Here is a 16,920-nt window from a genome sequence, read left to right as displayed (position 1 = left end):
TTTGCGACGCTTATAGCGACAACAATAGCGACGCGTGCAGTAAATTTGCGATGCAAATAGCGACGGTAACAGAGAAAAAAAAAATTTTGTGGCAGGGCAGCAAGCTGCCCTGCCACATATAGCACTATGTGCTATATGAGAGCCATATAAAATAGTTTCTGCATTGCTGCATACAAAGCGTTTGCAAACAAAAAGAATGTATACTGAAATCATAAAACTGATAGATGAAATAAATACATGATATCGCATAAAATGCGATTGGTACAATCATAAAACAATATCACTAATACATAGAAAATGTCTACATAGATCGGGCGACTAAAAACTAAAGGTATGTGAGCTCTAAGGATCCAAGGGCGAGCTACAAATCGTCGTCCCCCGAAAGCTCTTCCCGCTGCAAAGGAGCATCAAACGGATTCTGCAGAAAAAGAAACAACATATCAATCCACCATACAATAATGCATTCAAATATCTCATGGTAACTACGAACAAGAAAGATGAGTGACTTACTGGGCCGCCGCGTCTATACAATCGGTCGATCAATGATCTGAGACCGTGCCTCTCTGCATATCGAGTCTCAAGGCCTTGCGGATCGCGATTTGTAATGGAGTGCTGCAAAGAAAACAAAATGCTAACTGTTAGAAACATGATTGTCAGTACAAAGAATATCTCAAAAAAACAAATAAGCAAAACAAAAGAGAAACTTACAAAGTCCTCCAAATATGTCCTGTGGCCGCCACTCCCAAGATGATGTACCGATCTGGCCTCGATTCGTGCCCTCGCCGCCTCCCGCTGCTGACTCCAACGTCCTGGCGAATTTGTAGCCTCCTCCCTCAGTCGGCGCCAGTTGTCTGCATCTAACCACTCGGGCTTTGGAGCCCCACTCTTGATTGCCTTGCGTGCGTCGGATCGTCTATGTGACATGTATGCACGTATGCAATCCATCATCCAGCCCGTAGAGAATCTATCCACTGTGGCTGGCACCGGGAACTCCTCGTGCAAGGATGCTACTATGTACTCCTTGCTCCCCTCCGATATGTTCCTCCAATGATCCAGGACGTTGTGCCGAAAAACTTGTTGGCACAACTCCCTCATGCGAGCCATCACCCTCCTCCCCTCATCATTCATGATGATGGCTCCTGATCTGCCATCCACTAGGTATCCATAATCCCTAGGAGTATGCCTTGTATGGGCCCTCTCCCATCTCCGTCCACGCTCCTGGGCATATCCAGGAGACCCCTGTACATCCGGTGTACCGACGGGGGTACCCTCTCCTGGAGTGCCACTCAAAGGGGTGCCATCTGCCGACGGCTGCGCAAAAGCCGGAGTAACTGGAGTGGACGTCCCCACAGGTGTGACGAATCCTGGAGGTAACCGAGCTCCAGCTGAACGACGAGACGGAGACACCGCGTCCGTGTCTCCACAGCAGCACCCCCCTGATCCTCCTGCAGTCACAGTCCCTCCCTCTGGCCCAAGTCGCGAGCATCGAGATCGTCTCCTCGAAGCTGAAGCATCTGATCACGTTGAAGCTGATCTAGCAGAGCGCCCTGACGAAGAATGAGACAGCTCCTGATCTGCCATCTCTCTGAATCTCACGAGCTGATCTGGAGACATGCGTGCTATCATGTCCTGAAACTCCTCATCGCTCATCCCTCGACTCATCCTGAAAATGTCGATACCTGCACAGATAAAAAATAATGTTAGAATAATCAATTTAAACTATACAAAGCACATTAATATAAATCATTTTTGAAAAATCCCTCTTAAAATGCATATCTTATCTACCTTTATGGAAGATCTAAACAACGAATTGAGTAATACAATTCTCAAAGAATGAAGTATTCTATGGTCCCATGTTAATCTCCTGACACAACTCTGCATACACTGGAAGGTCGATAGACATGTCACCACAAAAGAACGAGTCTGCCTCGTTCTCAAAAAATTCTACGACTTTTGTATTTCCATCATTGTTAGCCGATGCGGGCTCCAAGCTTGTGGTGGCCTCCACCCCTTGTAATTTCGATCCCTCTATTTGCTCCATGCAACCATCGTGTTGACATAAACGCGGCATCTCCTCCATGCCTTCGGGATATCGAATCGGTCGGTGACGCGTACTGCGTCGAAATTCAGCTCGCGTTTCCTCTCGATCTTGCCTTGCAATCTGGTACTTGGCGAGCCACGTCTCCATGGAGGCATGGTGCAACATACAAAAGCGATTCACCTTCTCTTCCATTGAGGCATCCATTCTTTTTTCTACCCCATTTCCAACCACCACATCTCGAGTCAGCCTGTCATCGTCCTTCAGCGTCCATAGCATTTCATTGTCTGGTTCCACCGTTGGTAGCCATTGTGAGATATGCACTAACGCCTCTGACACCAACCAACCTTCCGCCATGCTACCTTCCGGACGAGCTCGTTGTCGCACAAAGCCTTTCAGGGTTTTCATGAAGCGCTCCAAGAAGAACATCCATCGCGTATGGACAGGTCCAGCAATCTCCACTTCGTCCACAAGATGCACAAGAAGGTGAACTTGTATCGTGAGCATGCTAGTGGGCAGGTATTTCTCAAAGAGACAGACCGTCTCAACTGCTCCCCGCCTTGCGGATTCAATAGAGGACGTCTTAATCTCTTTCTGTGAGATCCATTGCACCAAAGTTGACAACTTGTAAATGGCCCCGCGAATTTCTGGAGTTAGGCATCCCGCGATCGCGATCGGTAGGACAAACTGCCACAAATGAGAAAGCATTAAGAATAATGGTCACTTTTCAAATTTCAAAATTCTGTTCACAAACCTGACATATCTTATGCCAATCATGGGATTTTAGCCCAGACATTTGGTCATCTTTAGAAAATGCGGACCTGAGAGAACGCATCATACCCGTCGGAGTGCGGATAGACTTGATTACTTGCTTCACAATGCGCTCTTCTTTGGTAGACAAAACCCAGGGAGCGCGAGGAAGCTGCACTCCCCCTTCAGCACTCGACTGCGGCCAAAGCGCCTCCATCTTACCTACCTCCTTTAAATCCATTCGTGACCCTATAGTGTCTCTCTTTCCTGTGATGTGGTCCCATAGCAAGCTGCCCACATTTTTGAAAATATGCATGGGATCCAACAAGTGGTTGACCTGTAAGTGGGTCCAATATGGCAACTCGTAGAAAACTGAGAACCGTCGCATTCTATTTGGATGTGATTCCGGGTTTACCATTTTCAGCTCGTACCAGCTTCTTGCAGCGTTCATACGTGCTGGAGGTCGTCCAAGAAAACCTTCCCTGAGTTCATGATCCTCCAGCAAGAAAGCGGCGTGTCCTTGATATACCATCTTCTTCATGGTTCGTGACCTTCGGGAGTCTAACTGTGGCCCACACAATGGACATGCATGATAACCTGAGGTAACGAGACCTGCAAGGCGATCCACGATCTAGTGAATACTTGATTGAATGAAATAAAATATAGATATTACCGGCAAGAACAAAGGTCTGCTCACCTGAGCACTCTCCCAATCCCGGAAAGTCATGCATCGTCCACATGAGAATGGCTCGAATGTTGGCTGACCGCCGACCATCGCACCTGCTCATATCTTGCACCGTGACCCCCTCCTCCCACAAAATCTTAAGCTCATCGACTAATGGACGAAGATACACGTCCATATTTTTTACTTTGTAGCGGCCCGGGACGAGCAAGCTAAGGATGAGATGTCCTTTCTTCGTAGAAAGCCATGGAGGAATGTTGTAGTTGACAAGCACTATAGGCCACACACTGTAAGAAGTCGAGCGCAGACCGAATGGGTTCACACCATCCATGGCGAGACCGAGCCGAAGATTCCTTGGCTCTCGCGCAAAGCCTGGGAAGGTAGAGTCAATGTGGCTCCATGCGCGCGAATCTGCTGATATTCGTTGCACTCCATCCGTGGACCCATTCTGCACATGCCACGTTGTCAAGCTTGCCATGGCAGACGTGCGAAACATGTGGTTTATGCGGGGGATGAGCGGAAAGTGTCTGAGGACTTTTTGAGGGATGGTTTGCCCTTGCAAGTCTTGTCGATACCTGTGAGCACCACACTTTGGACATGTCTCCATAGTCTCGTATTCATCTCGAAACAATATGCAGTCGTTGATACATGCATGGATGTTATTGTAGTCCATGCCAAGCTTCCGTAAAACATGTCGTGCATCATCACGAGACTCAGGCATGGTGTTTGCAGGTGGCAATATATGATATTTCAATAACCTGAAAAAATCATAAAACACCTTGAAAAATCCAACCATGTTTGCAATAATACTATTTAAAAAAAAAACAATGAAGTCTATGTGCAAGGTACCTGAATAACTCAGTCACACTCGTATCGCTCCAACCGTATTTTGCTTGCACACTTAAGAGTGCAAGCAATGTCTTCAACCGAGATACTCGACACCCATCATATAATGGTATGGATGCTTCCTCTCTAAGCGGGTCAGATGTCTCAACATCCATGGGAATCAATGCATCGATCATTGCCTCCATCTCAGGCTCCAAGATTGTAGGCAAGTCGGGAAGGTTGTCTGTCTCCTCTGGCATTGACGGTATAGATGGGCCTTGCGAGTGGTCGATTGGCTCCTGCAATCCATCCATCGCACGTCCACGAACTCTTCTAATTGGCCGCAAAGGGTGCACTCCCCCTTGGGTCGAGACATCACCCCCCTGGATACAAAATTTGCCAACAAGACCCAATCTTATTGTGTATGGTTTTCAATTAGCTTGAGAGTACAATGCATGAAAAATGCTAACTTCAAATTACCGTTTGCTGAAAATCTGCAATCGCCTGATCAATTATCTCAGATTGAAACTCGCCAAATCGTCGTACGTGTTCTATAGACAATCGGCGTTTTCGTCTAATTGCCAACTTGCATTGAGAGCAAGAACATGGGACACGCTAATTAAGATACGACTCGCGGTCTTGAACAATAAGACCTTCTTCGTTTGCCATCTTATCTACATTACAGCAAACGAGGCTTAAATGGATAGCTTTATGGAGATGTACGTCAAGTTGCAAGTTGACCATAGACCTTGCATTGTATATAGTAGTCGAGAGATTTTCCGATGTTATATCTCGGCCTTGTATCATGCTCAACGATTTGTTTGTCCCGGTGGATAATTTTTTGTTATATCTCGGCTTTAAGTATAAGTAATCCATTTTAAAATTAATGCGCGCCATCTATGAAATTTTATAACTATAGTAATAAAATTTATTTCAATCAATTCTACTCATAGTCATAAGACCTGAGAGAAATTATCCTATACTCAATTTAAGGGTTTCTTCTTCTATAACAATAATTTTGGGTTCATTTTGATGAAGTACGTGGCCGTATGCAAAGCACATTGCATACCATTATCAATACGTATATTATCTTAAATTTCCTTCCCCTCCCTCTCCCTCTCTTTCTCTCCCTCTCCCTCTCCCTCTCTTCCTCTCTTTCTCTCCCTCTCTCATTTCCTCCCTCCCCCTCCCTCTCCCTCTCCCTTCCTCTTTCTCCCTCTCCCTCTCCCTCCCTCCCTCCCTCTCCCTCCCCCTCCCTCTTTCTCTCCCTCTCTCATTTCCTTCCCCTCCCCCTCCCTCTCCCTCTCCCTCTCCCTCTCCCTCTCCCTCTCTTTCTCTTTTTCTCCCTCTCCCTCTCTATCTCTCTTTCTCTCTCATTTCCTAAACAAGCAAAAAATAAAGTGATTTAAACATCCTCCAAGCAAAAGGGAGAGGGAGAGATACAATGCACTCTCCCTCTCTTTCTCTTTCTATCCCTCTCTCATTTCCTTCCCCTTCCTCTCCCTCTCACTCTCTTTCTCTCTCATTTCCTCTCCTAAACAAGCAAAAAATAAAGTGATTCAAACATTAAACAAGCAAAAGGGAGAGGGAGGGAGAGAGAGAATGCACTCTCCCTCCTTCTCCCTCTCTTTCTCTTTCTCTCCCTCTCCTATTTCCTCCCCCTCCCTTTCCCTCTCCCTCTATTTCTCTTTCTCTTTCTTTCTCTTTCTCTTTCTTTCCCTCTCCCTCTCCCTCTCCCTCTCTTTCTCTCTTACTCTCTCGTTTCCTCTCCTAAACAAGCAAAAAAGAAAGTAATTTAAACATTAAACAAGCAAAAGGGAGAGAGAGAGAGAGAATGCACTTTCCCTCTCTTTCTCTCCCTCTCCCTCTCCCTCTCCCTCTCCCTCTCCCTCTCCCTCTCCCTCTCCCTCTCTCTCCCTCTCCCTCTCCTTCTCTTTCATCTCCTCTCCTAAACAAACAAAAGAGAACGATTTAAACCTTCAACAAGTAAAAGAAAGAGAGAGGGAGACTCACCAATGAGATATGGCGAGCGTGGGCGACTTCTCTTTGCAACGAGGGCTCCTCCTCTCCTTCGCGAACAACGGCGGTGGCGGTGGCGGCGGCAGCAAGTCTCTTCCTCTTCTTCTCTCACAAAGCCTTGGCTCTCTCCCTCGCTCTCTTCCTCGCTCTCGCTCTCAAAAGGCGAAGAAAAGAAAATGAAAACGGCGCTCTGGTTTCGGTCGCGCTTTTTTTCCCTGCGGCGTCGCTATTGGCGTCGCTATTTGCGTCGCAAATAGCGACGCCAATAGCGACGCCAGTTGCGACGCCAATAGCGACGCCTATAGCGACGCCGATATCCGCCGTCGCTAATCGGCGTCGCTATAGGCCCAATTCCTTGTAGTGCTAGTTGCTATATAAACAATGATCATATAAATCAAAATATGAAAATTTGAGGGACATGAGATACTATAAATGAGTCAAGACATTCATTTCTTTGAAGTAAACATGTCCAAGACAATGATGCCAAAGAGATACATGTTAAAGATCAGTCACATCCAAAGCATGATCATATGTGCTAGATACAAGGGATAAAAGTCTACTAGTCTTGATACTTCTATTCAAAATAAGATTTCCACAAGTGATTTTCCATGAAAATTTACCAAAGAAAACATGATATCGAGCATCCTTTAATTGTCTTGCAAAGATAAGGCTTTGATGCTTGCAATAATAATATGTAAGAGATGACTTGGGGCCAAGGGATTTACTACAACCTTTCCCACAAGATCCATCACTTTCCCTACTGTGTGACTCTACCTCTGCACAGTCATCATTACCATACCTTCCATCATTATAGCCGAGCATGGGCTGCAACAATAATTTTCCTATTTAAGTCCTCAATAAGAATTTGAGTGTAAAACTATCTACAAGAGCATTAGTACTTATGGTAGTGTCGAAAGTATCCCAAGACTCAATGAGTGTGACAAGCAAGAATATAGCACTAACATTTTCCTCAAAGGTGATCCCATGCAAAGTAAGTAGCTGGCTAGAAATGGAATGAAACACATTCACGTGAATACACATAGCAATGCCTTTCTTCATACAAAGATCCATAAGTTTCTTAATCCATTATAACTTTAAGACTTTGCTTATCATAAAGACTACATATTTTCTCCCATAACTCCCAAGCACTACCCTCTCTCTCAATGACATTAAAATAAACCTACTCTAATAGAAATAAGATAATAGTGAACTTACATAACTCATCAAGATCAGCCCAAGTCTCTACATCAAACTCTTTGAGCTTTATGGCATTGCATTTTGATGATCTAATTTTCTTCTTTTGAACCAACATCATTATGTCTGCAAACCAAACAATGAATGGCAAATTAACCCTCAAAATAGCCCAAAATTGAATGTAGGAGGTAGCATGCAATACAATATATGGCTATCCACAAAATAAAATGCATTACTATTCTCAAACCAAGTGTTTGCTCTCAACAAACTGACTCAAAACTAAATTTCAACATTGCTATCCATAAAACTATAGTAAAAGAGTACGTAGCTATAGACGAAGTCTAAAAATAACAAGCTCCCATGGTAGAAAAATATGAGTATAGCAATTGGGATATAAAATGCAACTAGTTGTGTCAAGAAAGAGCATAAACCACCAAGGCACCAAACAATGTCAAAGATCCAAAGATATTAGGTACATATATGCATTCCCAAGCAAAAGGGTAGCATGCATATAAGCCAAATGTGTATAAGGGGTCCCCAAAAGCAACAACGATCCACCAATCTATAACTAACTCACTGTATGTGAATAGTGAAGCTCAAGTATATAACCAAAATGCATCCAATTTAGTTGAAAAACCCATTTGATAGGAGCAAGTACTGGGTGATCTATCAACCCACACTCATTAATGTATGAAAAGACAGTGTATCAATAAACCAACTGAGCATATATACATAAACAAGAGACTCTTACTATCTTTAATAAGCTAAGCACTGCAATGATCAATGTTAAGGTACTCCCACCACAACAAAATCCTGAATTGCAAAAAGTAATGTAAGCTCAAGACATAAATGTTAAGGTACTCCAACTAGAACAAAATCCCAAATAGAAAAGAGTAATGTAAGCTCAAGACATAAGTATCATAACATCCCAAAACCTAAGAAGAAGGATTATATGAGGTGGATTGGTTGATAATGTCAAGATACTGGAAGAAGAGGGGTTTGCAAGGGATGGCCAAGGGTCTGGAAAGTAGAAGTCGAACTCATCTTTGACATGAGTGAGTAGGGCCTTCAAGATGGGGTTGTTAGGCATGTTATCATCATGACAAAGCAACAATACTACTACTAGTCCTCGCACTCCCTCACATACACTGCTAGTAGGTGTCGATCGATGATGATGATGATGCACATTATGATTACTATTACCTTTAGTGATGTGACAATGCACAATCAAAGAAGAAGAAGAGAAGAAGAAGCTCCTACCCAACTCAAGCTCCTTGCCCACCTTATAGAATTAATGGTCCCCAGCTCGCTCGATAATTTAAATCTTAACGCCCCCTCTCATCAATTACAACTCCTTCAACTCATGACCTATGGATCCATGGCTGCTATAATCAATCTCCTTCATGCACATGACCCTTGATCAACTCTTTGTAGACTAATGTAGCTTTGCGGTACTGAAAGCGACAAGGTGGATATTGAAAGTGGCAACATGGACACTGTTGCACCCAATGCCTTTGATAGAGAATCTAGACATAAAACAATAATGATCACATATGCAAACTCATGGTTGCACCACAGCGTGTCAAAGATCAAGGGGGTGGTGCTAGTATCGAGTCTGCTGATGGTGAAGTTGGACAATGTGGTGCAACAACACTGCTGCTACATCATCATGATAGTATGCATTATAAAGTAGTCGAGGTTTGTGGTGGCAATGTGCCAAAAGGAGTTGCATGTTAAGAAGAGATGATGATGGGACATGGCAAGTGAGGTAGCAAACTACATCTTGTTGGACACATATTGGTTCTGCAAGTTCACATGGCAGGGCTACACTGGGGCTATGCCAGTGCTGGTGGGAGTCCTGGCCATCTCCTTTTGTGCAATGTTTCTAGCCACCTTATCAATCCTAGCCCTTACTCTAGCCATGTTGGTGTTACTTTCCTTGCTCATAGGCTCCATGTAGCACAGGTCACCAGCAAGGTCTTGTAGGGCATGAAGGTGATCAAGCTCCAAGCTTGGTAGGAGTAGTCTTGATGAAGTAAAAATGCATTGAATCCTTAGCTACTTGATTGCACGCTTACCAACCCTATAGACCTCAAATGAACTCATGATAATACATGGTGCTTTAATGCACTCCATTTTGAATGCAAAATAGAGAGGAAACAAAGTAGTGAAATAATTTAGTTTTTTAAAGACAGACATATTCTTTGCTATATCACTTGTGCAATGCATGGCACATAAGACTATGTCGGGTTTGTTTACAAGCTTGGTACATGTTAAAATAAGAGAGAGTATAGATTCTAGCCAACTTATTTACTTTGGTCATGTTGGTGTTACTTTCCGTGCTCATCAGCTCCATGTAGCATAGGTCACCAGTGAGGTCCTATAGGCCACAAAGGTGATCAAGCTCCAAGCTTGTCAAGAGTAGTCCAACATCTTGACAAAGTAAAAGTGCATTGAATCCTTAACTACTTGATTGAGCACTCTCACCCTATCGACCTCAAATAAACTTGTGATAATATACGATGCTTCAATGCACTCCATTTTGAATGCAAAATAGTGAGGAAAGAAAGTAGTGAAATAATCTAATTTGTTAGTTTTTTAAAGACAAAATTGTATTCTTTGCTATAGCACTCTTGGATATATGTGCTATGTAAGACTACATTAGGTTTGTTTACAAGCTTGATACATGTTAAAATAAGAGAGTATAGATTATGGCCACCTATCAGTCCTAGCCCTTACTCTAGCCATGTTCGTGTTACTTTTCTTGCTCATACACTCCATGTAGCATAGGTCACCACAACGAGGTCTTGTAGGGCATGAAGGTGGTCCAAGTTTGGCAATAGTTGTCCAACGTCTTGACGAAGTAAATGTGCATTGAATTCTTAGCTATGCTCACCGAACCCTACCTGCCTCAAATGAACTCATGATGAACGTAACATAAAAGGGAAAGAAAGTAGAAAAATAATTTAATTTTTTAGTTTTTAAAAGACGGTCATATTAATCATTATAGTAATCTTGGAATGTGTGTCGCGCAAGACTATGTCAAGTTTGTTTCAAGGCTTTGGTACATGTTAAGATAAGAGTTGGTATAAATATAGAGTTTTTGGGTTTTGGCAAACACTATTAGTAATGAATTTCTGTTCGTTATATCTTTCATACAATTCTCGAGTAAAACTACTTGGATGATACCGTTCAAAATAACAAGAAAATCTGGAAATTCGTCTTTTATATATTACCTCGCTAAACTTTAGTCTTGATACAAGTTCACATATTTCAGTCATGATATAGGTGGTGAGTCGTGACATATATATTGTCTATTGTACCGTGGCAGTTACTAGTCATGATACGAGCACACATGAGATAAGTACTGACTTTATACTGTCGGGTAGTTGTAGCTACGAAGCTCTGCAAGTGAGATCGGCGTTCCAGTCTTCGCTCCCGACGCACTTGTTGCACGCGAAGAGGCCATCGGGATCCACAGTCTGCTTGATACGCAGGAGGCGAGGGTAGTGGTCGCCGAAGAAGGAACACTGCCAGTCGGCCTCATTGGAATCCGCCTCGTTCAAGTATGTGCCGGACCCGGGCGGCGTCAACTGACGGAGCATCCCGTTCATCTCCGTCAAGCGCTGCATCTTCTCACGCATCGTTGCGTTGCCCCCAACGGCGGCTGCCAGATGACGTGCAAGAGCGCGTCCCTCCAGGCGGGGTTCACTGCATTCGAATCCCGGCCGTGCCGCGCCACTGCGACGCCGCCCAGCATGAGGCTGAGCGCGGAGCCAATGAGCGGGTCCGAAAGGCCGCGCATCAAGATGCGCGCCATGTTGGACGGGTGCCGGCGGACCGCCGTCTCCGGGAAGAGGCGCGACGCGAGGGTCGCGTCGCCGCCGGTGGCCTCACCAGTTAGACCCGGGTTACAGAAGTCCGGACTGCCAGAGCACCTCGCCAGGCGCCGCCACTCCCCGTACGAACGGACCACCCGCACGCTCTCGATCTCCGTCACCACCCCCGCCGGCTGGCCCCTCGCATACTCTCGCAGCGGGCCCAGCATTCCGCTCGCCACTTCAGCCGCGCACGGCGCCGCCCCTCCCCCGCCGCCGTACTCCGGCAGCATCGCCACGAACATCAGCATCCAGCTCGCGTTCATGAACGCGTACGCCGTCCACGCCCCCGCCTCCTTCATCGCCAGCTGCACCGCCAAGGTGCGCACCAGCAAGCCCTCGAACGCGCCCGCAGTCTTCACGTCTGCCCGATACATCACCGAGACAGCCGAGCTCAGCCCCGGGTGCACCCTATGCGTCGCCGACACCACCACGCCGAACGTGCTGCCTCCGCCGCCGCGCAGGGCCCAAAACAACTCCTGGTTTTGGCAGGGGTTCGCGGTCCGGAGCTCGCCATCGGCCGTCATGACCGTTAGCTGCAGCACGTTGTCCGCGGCTAGGCCGAGCAGGGGCGACAGGGCGCTGTGGCCGCAGGTAGCCGCCACCGGTGCTCATGGTCCGGCAGAACCCCCCGACCACCACTTTGTTCCACGCGTCTGCAGCCGTGTAGAGCTCGTCCCACTGGACTCCGGTGCCCGCCGTGACGGCCGCGGCTGGAGCGACGTCGGCGCCGCATCCCTCCGGCACGAACCAGTTGTGCAAGGCAATGTCCTTCATGTGATGCATCCACACGCTGAGCGAGTCCGGGGACGTGCTCTTGCCGATGAAGTCGTGGCCGGTGCTCTTTACCGTGAGCTTCAGGTTGTGCCGCGCGGCAAACCGGACGGCCGCCTGCACGTGCGCGGCCTCCCGCACGTCCACCGCGTAGGCCGGGACTGCACCCTGGTAGCAAGGGGTGCTCGGGTCGGCGCTGAGCTGGCAGCCTCGGCCGCCATCGGATTCCCAGTTAGGTTCTGCATGGCGCCGGGCTGCCCAGAACGCCAGAAGGGGTTTGTCCAGTTGGCTATCGCTGATTGGCAGGCCGCCTCGTCCTTGTGGGCCCCATCATGGCAGAGCGATGCCGGAGGGTAGGGCGCCAGAAGATGCCCGTCGACCGATGCATTGAGCTCGTTCCAAGAAGCCGGGGTCGGCCAGCAGCCATGGTCGTCAGGAAGACAACGGCAACGACGATATTGTGATAATGGTCGCACTACCTTCGCCGCCATGAATAGAGTGTTACAGCACAGGACGCTCCACACAATGAAGCTCTTGATCCCTCGACATTTTGCCAGTTCCCTCGTCGTCATGTAGACAAATTTGAGTAACCTGTAGTCGATTATCAGCCAAGTAGACGAAATGATCGAGCCCACAGTATCTGATACTGTAGATTGCACATTGCACACTACGTCTTATCCGGCTCTTCCCAAATGAGGTAAAGCCTTCCCATCCGATCATCTGACTTGCAGTCCTCAGAACGCATCTGACCCAAGCAATATCGAGCGCATTCCTTACCAAAACGGTAGACCCCGTCATTCCGGCCCCATTAAGCAATCTGTTCCGTGTTCCTATTATCGACGGCAAAAATTCTAATAGCGTTTACGTAACGGTTATGCACTTTAAGAAGTCAAAAGACCTGGAAAGTTTTTTGAAGCATGATATATTGCGATTGTCGAATTTTACAGCTTCCAATGGAGTATCCAAGATGCCATCGAAATAGAGTTAGATTACTTAGTTGAACAACTTAACTACACTCCTATAACTATTACCTATTATTACACTTAGATGTGCCATCATAAAGGGAGCTACTTAGTGCGTCAAAAGCATTTCTCGCAATCATCCATGTGTTCTTCTTCCACTTGGGCTTGCAGCTTCTTAATACAAACACACTGATTTTTATCTTAATGCTCCCTTGCAAGCAACTATATTCAAACAAAGCTCAAAAAAAGTGTCTACTTGTGATTTTGGTGGTTAGATTCTTTGTAAGAGTTCACAATGTGAATCATGGATGTAGCACAGATGGTGGGACAAGTGCTAATTTTCAAGATTCTCATTTCAAGTGCGTGACACTTGGTACCAAAGCTTTCCCCATACATAGGCAAGTCCTACTTCGAGCATGGGGTTAGTTTGAGTGCAAAGGGTCAATGTTGTGCCCTTAATTAGCATGGGTGGACACAACAAAAATAAGGGAAACAAAGAATACTGAGAGGACTTCTTAAAGGCACAGGGGCGTAGCCCAAGCATACTACCTCTAGAGGAGGACGAGGTGTATGTAATGGAGCCCAAGAATGGTGTGGATGAGGTACCTCAAGATGGGGAAGACATTCCACAAAATAACAATTGGGCGCCATGCAAAATATGATGAAGGAATTTTTGGCTACTATGCTCCCTAATGCTTTAGACAAAGCCCGAATTGAGGCCAACCATGAAGGAGAAATTCAATGACATAGAAGAAAGAAAAAGAAGGATTGGGACGCATCTTCATCAAATGACTTAGGGAACTAGAAGTTATAAGCTCGAGAGAAGTACAAGGGAGAAAGAGACTCATTGAGTCTTAATAGGTGGATATATGATGTAGATGGTCACATGAGACTACTCAAAGTCTTGAGTAAGAGGAAAGAACTAGTGGTTGCTTGATTGCTTGAAGGCAACGTCTCAAAGTGGCTCACGTATGAAGAGTTCTTACTAGGTGATTTTTTATGTGCACCCTCATCTCTAGTAGGCCTCTTCCCCTTGTCGTTTTTAGAACCATAGTTTATGGAGGTAGCAAATGAATTTTTAGTAGCAATGCACTTATTGGCAACGTTAGGCTTCTTGGCTACAACATGCCTCTTGGCAACAATTGGCTTTTTAGCAACACTAGGCTTCTTAGTAATAGTAGGCTTTTTTATAGCATCAGACTTCTTGGAAGCACTAGGCGTTTTGGAACTTGCTAGCTTCTTGGATACAGTTGTTTTTTTTGCTATAGCTACCTTCTTTCCAAGCTTAGGTGTTGAGATGGCAAGCTCAACACGTGCGAACATTGATGATGGACCGCCTGGCTAGATGGGTCCGCACGTCTACACTTAGCACGTTGGTGGTCATTATGATACTCACATGGCCACTAACTCGTCACTTATTATATTTAGTTTGTTACACCTACCTACAGCTGGCAAAGATATAGTGCCAGTCGTTTAGTGTAGTCGGTTATGCATTGTTTGACTTAGAAGACCATTTTCCTTTATGTTGTATCTTATCTATATTTTGTGTATATTGTATAATGTGTGGAAGAAGAAAAATCAGCAAGAAAATATTTTGGCCTCCATCTTTCTTCGTGTGTTCTTGAGTGAGCTTTCTCTTGTGTATACAATGTGTGTTTGGCACAGCAGCTCTAGCACATCCTCCCATCACACGATTCTTGACATGGTATCAGAGCCACGCCACTGAGAGAGGCTGATTTTGAAGGCTGAAGTGAAGGAGAAGAAGCAAGGTCCGAGCAAGCAAGAAAGGGTAAGAAGCTTTCCCATTGTTCCACTCTTTCTCTTGGATAGTGCTTGTGGAGGCACCGGAAGCAAGGTCGAGCAAAAATCTCAGATTGCTGTGAGATTTGGTGTGCGAGTAGATCACTATATATTCTGCAGATGAGCCCTTTAGGGTTTTCCTGCAGTTATTTTGGAAGTCTGAGGCCGTTTTAGGCCCTGTTTTAGAGGCGCAAGGTTGTGGACAATAGTTTCAAGGTACACTATGATTTCGACTGTATTGACCGAAAGTGGATACGCAAGTTACAAATTGCGAATCCGTAATTTTTGAGGTGTTTGCAGGAAGCAAACATAAGGTTTATTTGCAAACAGATTGCAGATTACATGTACTATTGAGCAATTAGTGAAAAAGATTGCTTGGTGTATTGTTGTGCACGTGTTGTGAAAGATTGCAGAAGACTAGCTTGATGTGTTATATCCTTGTTTGTGATAATGGCAGAGAACAGTGGAAATACCATTATTGAGAAGCTCGACAAGAACAACTACCCTTCATGGAAGTTTCGTGTGACGAACTTCCTCATTGGAAAGGGCCTTTATGAGTTTGTTTCAGGTGAAGAAAAGGAGCCAGAGCTGGGTATTCCTTCGACTGCAGATGAGTTAAAAGCATGGAAATAGTGGAATGCGAAAGACAAAAAGGTGATGTACTGGCTATCTGCAATCATTAATAATACTATGCTAGGACATATCAGGAATGCACAAACTTTACATGCAACTTAGACAATTTTTTAGAGCATGTTTTTAGTAAATACAAAGGCACAAAAGATTCAACTCAAACAAGAGTTGAATGCGTTGAAGAAAGGGAAATTGTCTGTCAACGAGTATGTGTTGAAGGTGAGGAGCATTGTAGATGCTTTAGTAGTGATTGATGCAATGCTGGATGATGATGATTTGGTTTCATCCACTCTGAGTGGCCTTAACAATGAGAAGGCAAGGAAATCATTTGTTACTTCAATATATGTACCGAAGTCATTTTCAGATTTTGATGAGCTGATCTCTCTCATGATTACTGAAGAGATCAATATGCAGGGTGATTCATCTGAAAGAAATGGTGAATAGGTCTAAGCATTTTACTTGAGTTCAGGATGGAGACGTGGTAGATCCTCTTCGAGAGGCTATGGTATGGGACGTGCTGGCGATAACCAATAAAACAAGTTCAATCAACAGTTTGGTGAAATGCAGGTTTTTGGAGGCAAAGAAAACTTTAGAGGCAGGGGGAGCTCTAGAGAAAGAGGTGGATGGCAAAACAGAGGCTCTGGAAATTCTGCTATTGTTTGCCATTATTGTGGCACAACATGACATATTGCAGCCAATTGTTATGCTAAGAAGGATGATATTCGCAGTGATAAGTTGCAGCAAGGAAACTATGCATCATCTTCATGACAGAATGAAGACAAAAATGAGTGTATGTTTGTTATGCAGCATATGATGAATGTAATTATAGGAAAGGGGACACATGATGTATGATATGTCGATTCAGGTGCATCTAATCATATGACCAGTCATATTGAATAGTTTGGAGAGATGCATGACTTACAAAACCCAGGTTATGTGCAGACGGGTGATGATTCATGCCACCCAATTTCACACATTAGAAAGGTTTCCTTGTCCTTGTATGATGGCCAAACAAAGAGTCTGACAGATCTATTACATGTGCCATCAACTACAAAGAATCTAGTGTATGTTGGCCAAATGGTAGAGCAGGGGTTGCAGGTCCGATTCAATGCAAAAGGTTGTTTTGTAGAAGACTTTAATGATAAGTGTAGATTGGTCGCAAAAGGAAGTAGAGTTGATCGAATGTTCACTTTAGATGTTGGAATTCCTGCAATGGATGCTGCTATATATGCTAAAGAAAAATGAGTAGTTGCAGATATTGAAATATGGCATAAACGTATTGGACATGCAAATGTGCAAAGGTTGAAATTAATGCAATCCGAAGGATTGGTTACAGGGTTGCCTTCTTTTAGAGTTGCAAAATTGCAT

The 16,920-nt window shown here is 45.0% G+C and overlaps 1 protein-coding gene across 4 annotated transcripts in view; it reads right to left on the bottom strand.

Annotated features, from left to right (window-relative positions):
- Positions 1-209: 209 nt before the first annotated feature.
- LOC148019899 (uncharacterized) overlaps positions 210-16,920 on the bottom strand; it is a 39,054-nt gene continuing 22,343 nt past the window's right edge. For 2 of the 4 annotated variants that reach the window (XM_087700085.1, XM_087700086.1), the window contains exons 4-6: positions 709-1,679; positions 511-612; positions 210-418 (exon numbers count right to left, since the gene is read on the bottom strand). In XM_087700085.1, the coding sequence (XP_087556211.1) occupies positions 362-418; positions 511-612; positions 709-1,128 (579 nt within the window). In that variant the 5' untranslated portion in view covers positions 1,129-1,679 and the 3' untranslated portion in view covers positions 210-361. Of the gene's footprint in view, positions 419-510; positions 613-708; positions 1,680-6,308; positions 6,542-6,592; positions 7,635-16,920 lie in introns of those variants that run through there. The other 2 variants (XM_087700088.1, XR_015694885.1) reach the window with 2 other exon arrangements.

The sequence above is a fragment of the Lygodium microphyllum genome, chromosome 19 (assembly GCF_053477565.2).
Source record: "Lygodium microphyllum isolate KBCC chromosome 19, Lygodium_microphyllum_v1.1.10, whole genome shotgun sequence".
In the NCBI taxonomy this organism is placed as follows: domain Eukaryota; kingdom Viridiplantae; phylum Streptophyta; class Polypodiopsida; order Schizaeales; family Lygodiaceae; genus Lygodium; species Lygodium microphyllum.
Note: the sequence above shows the minus strand (reverse complement) of the source record. Positions and strands in the feature narration are given on the sequence as shown.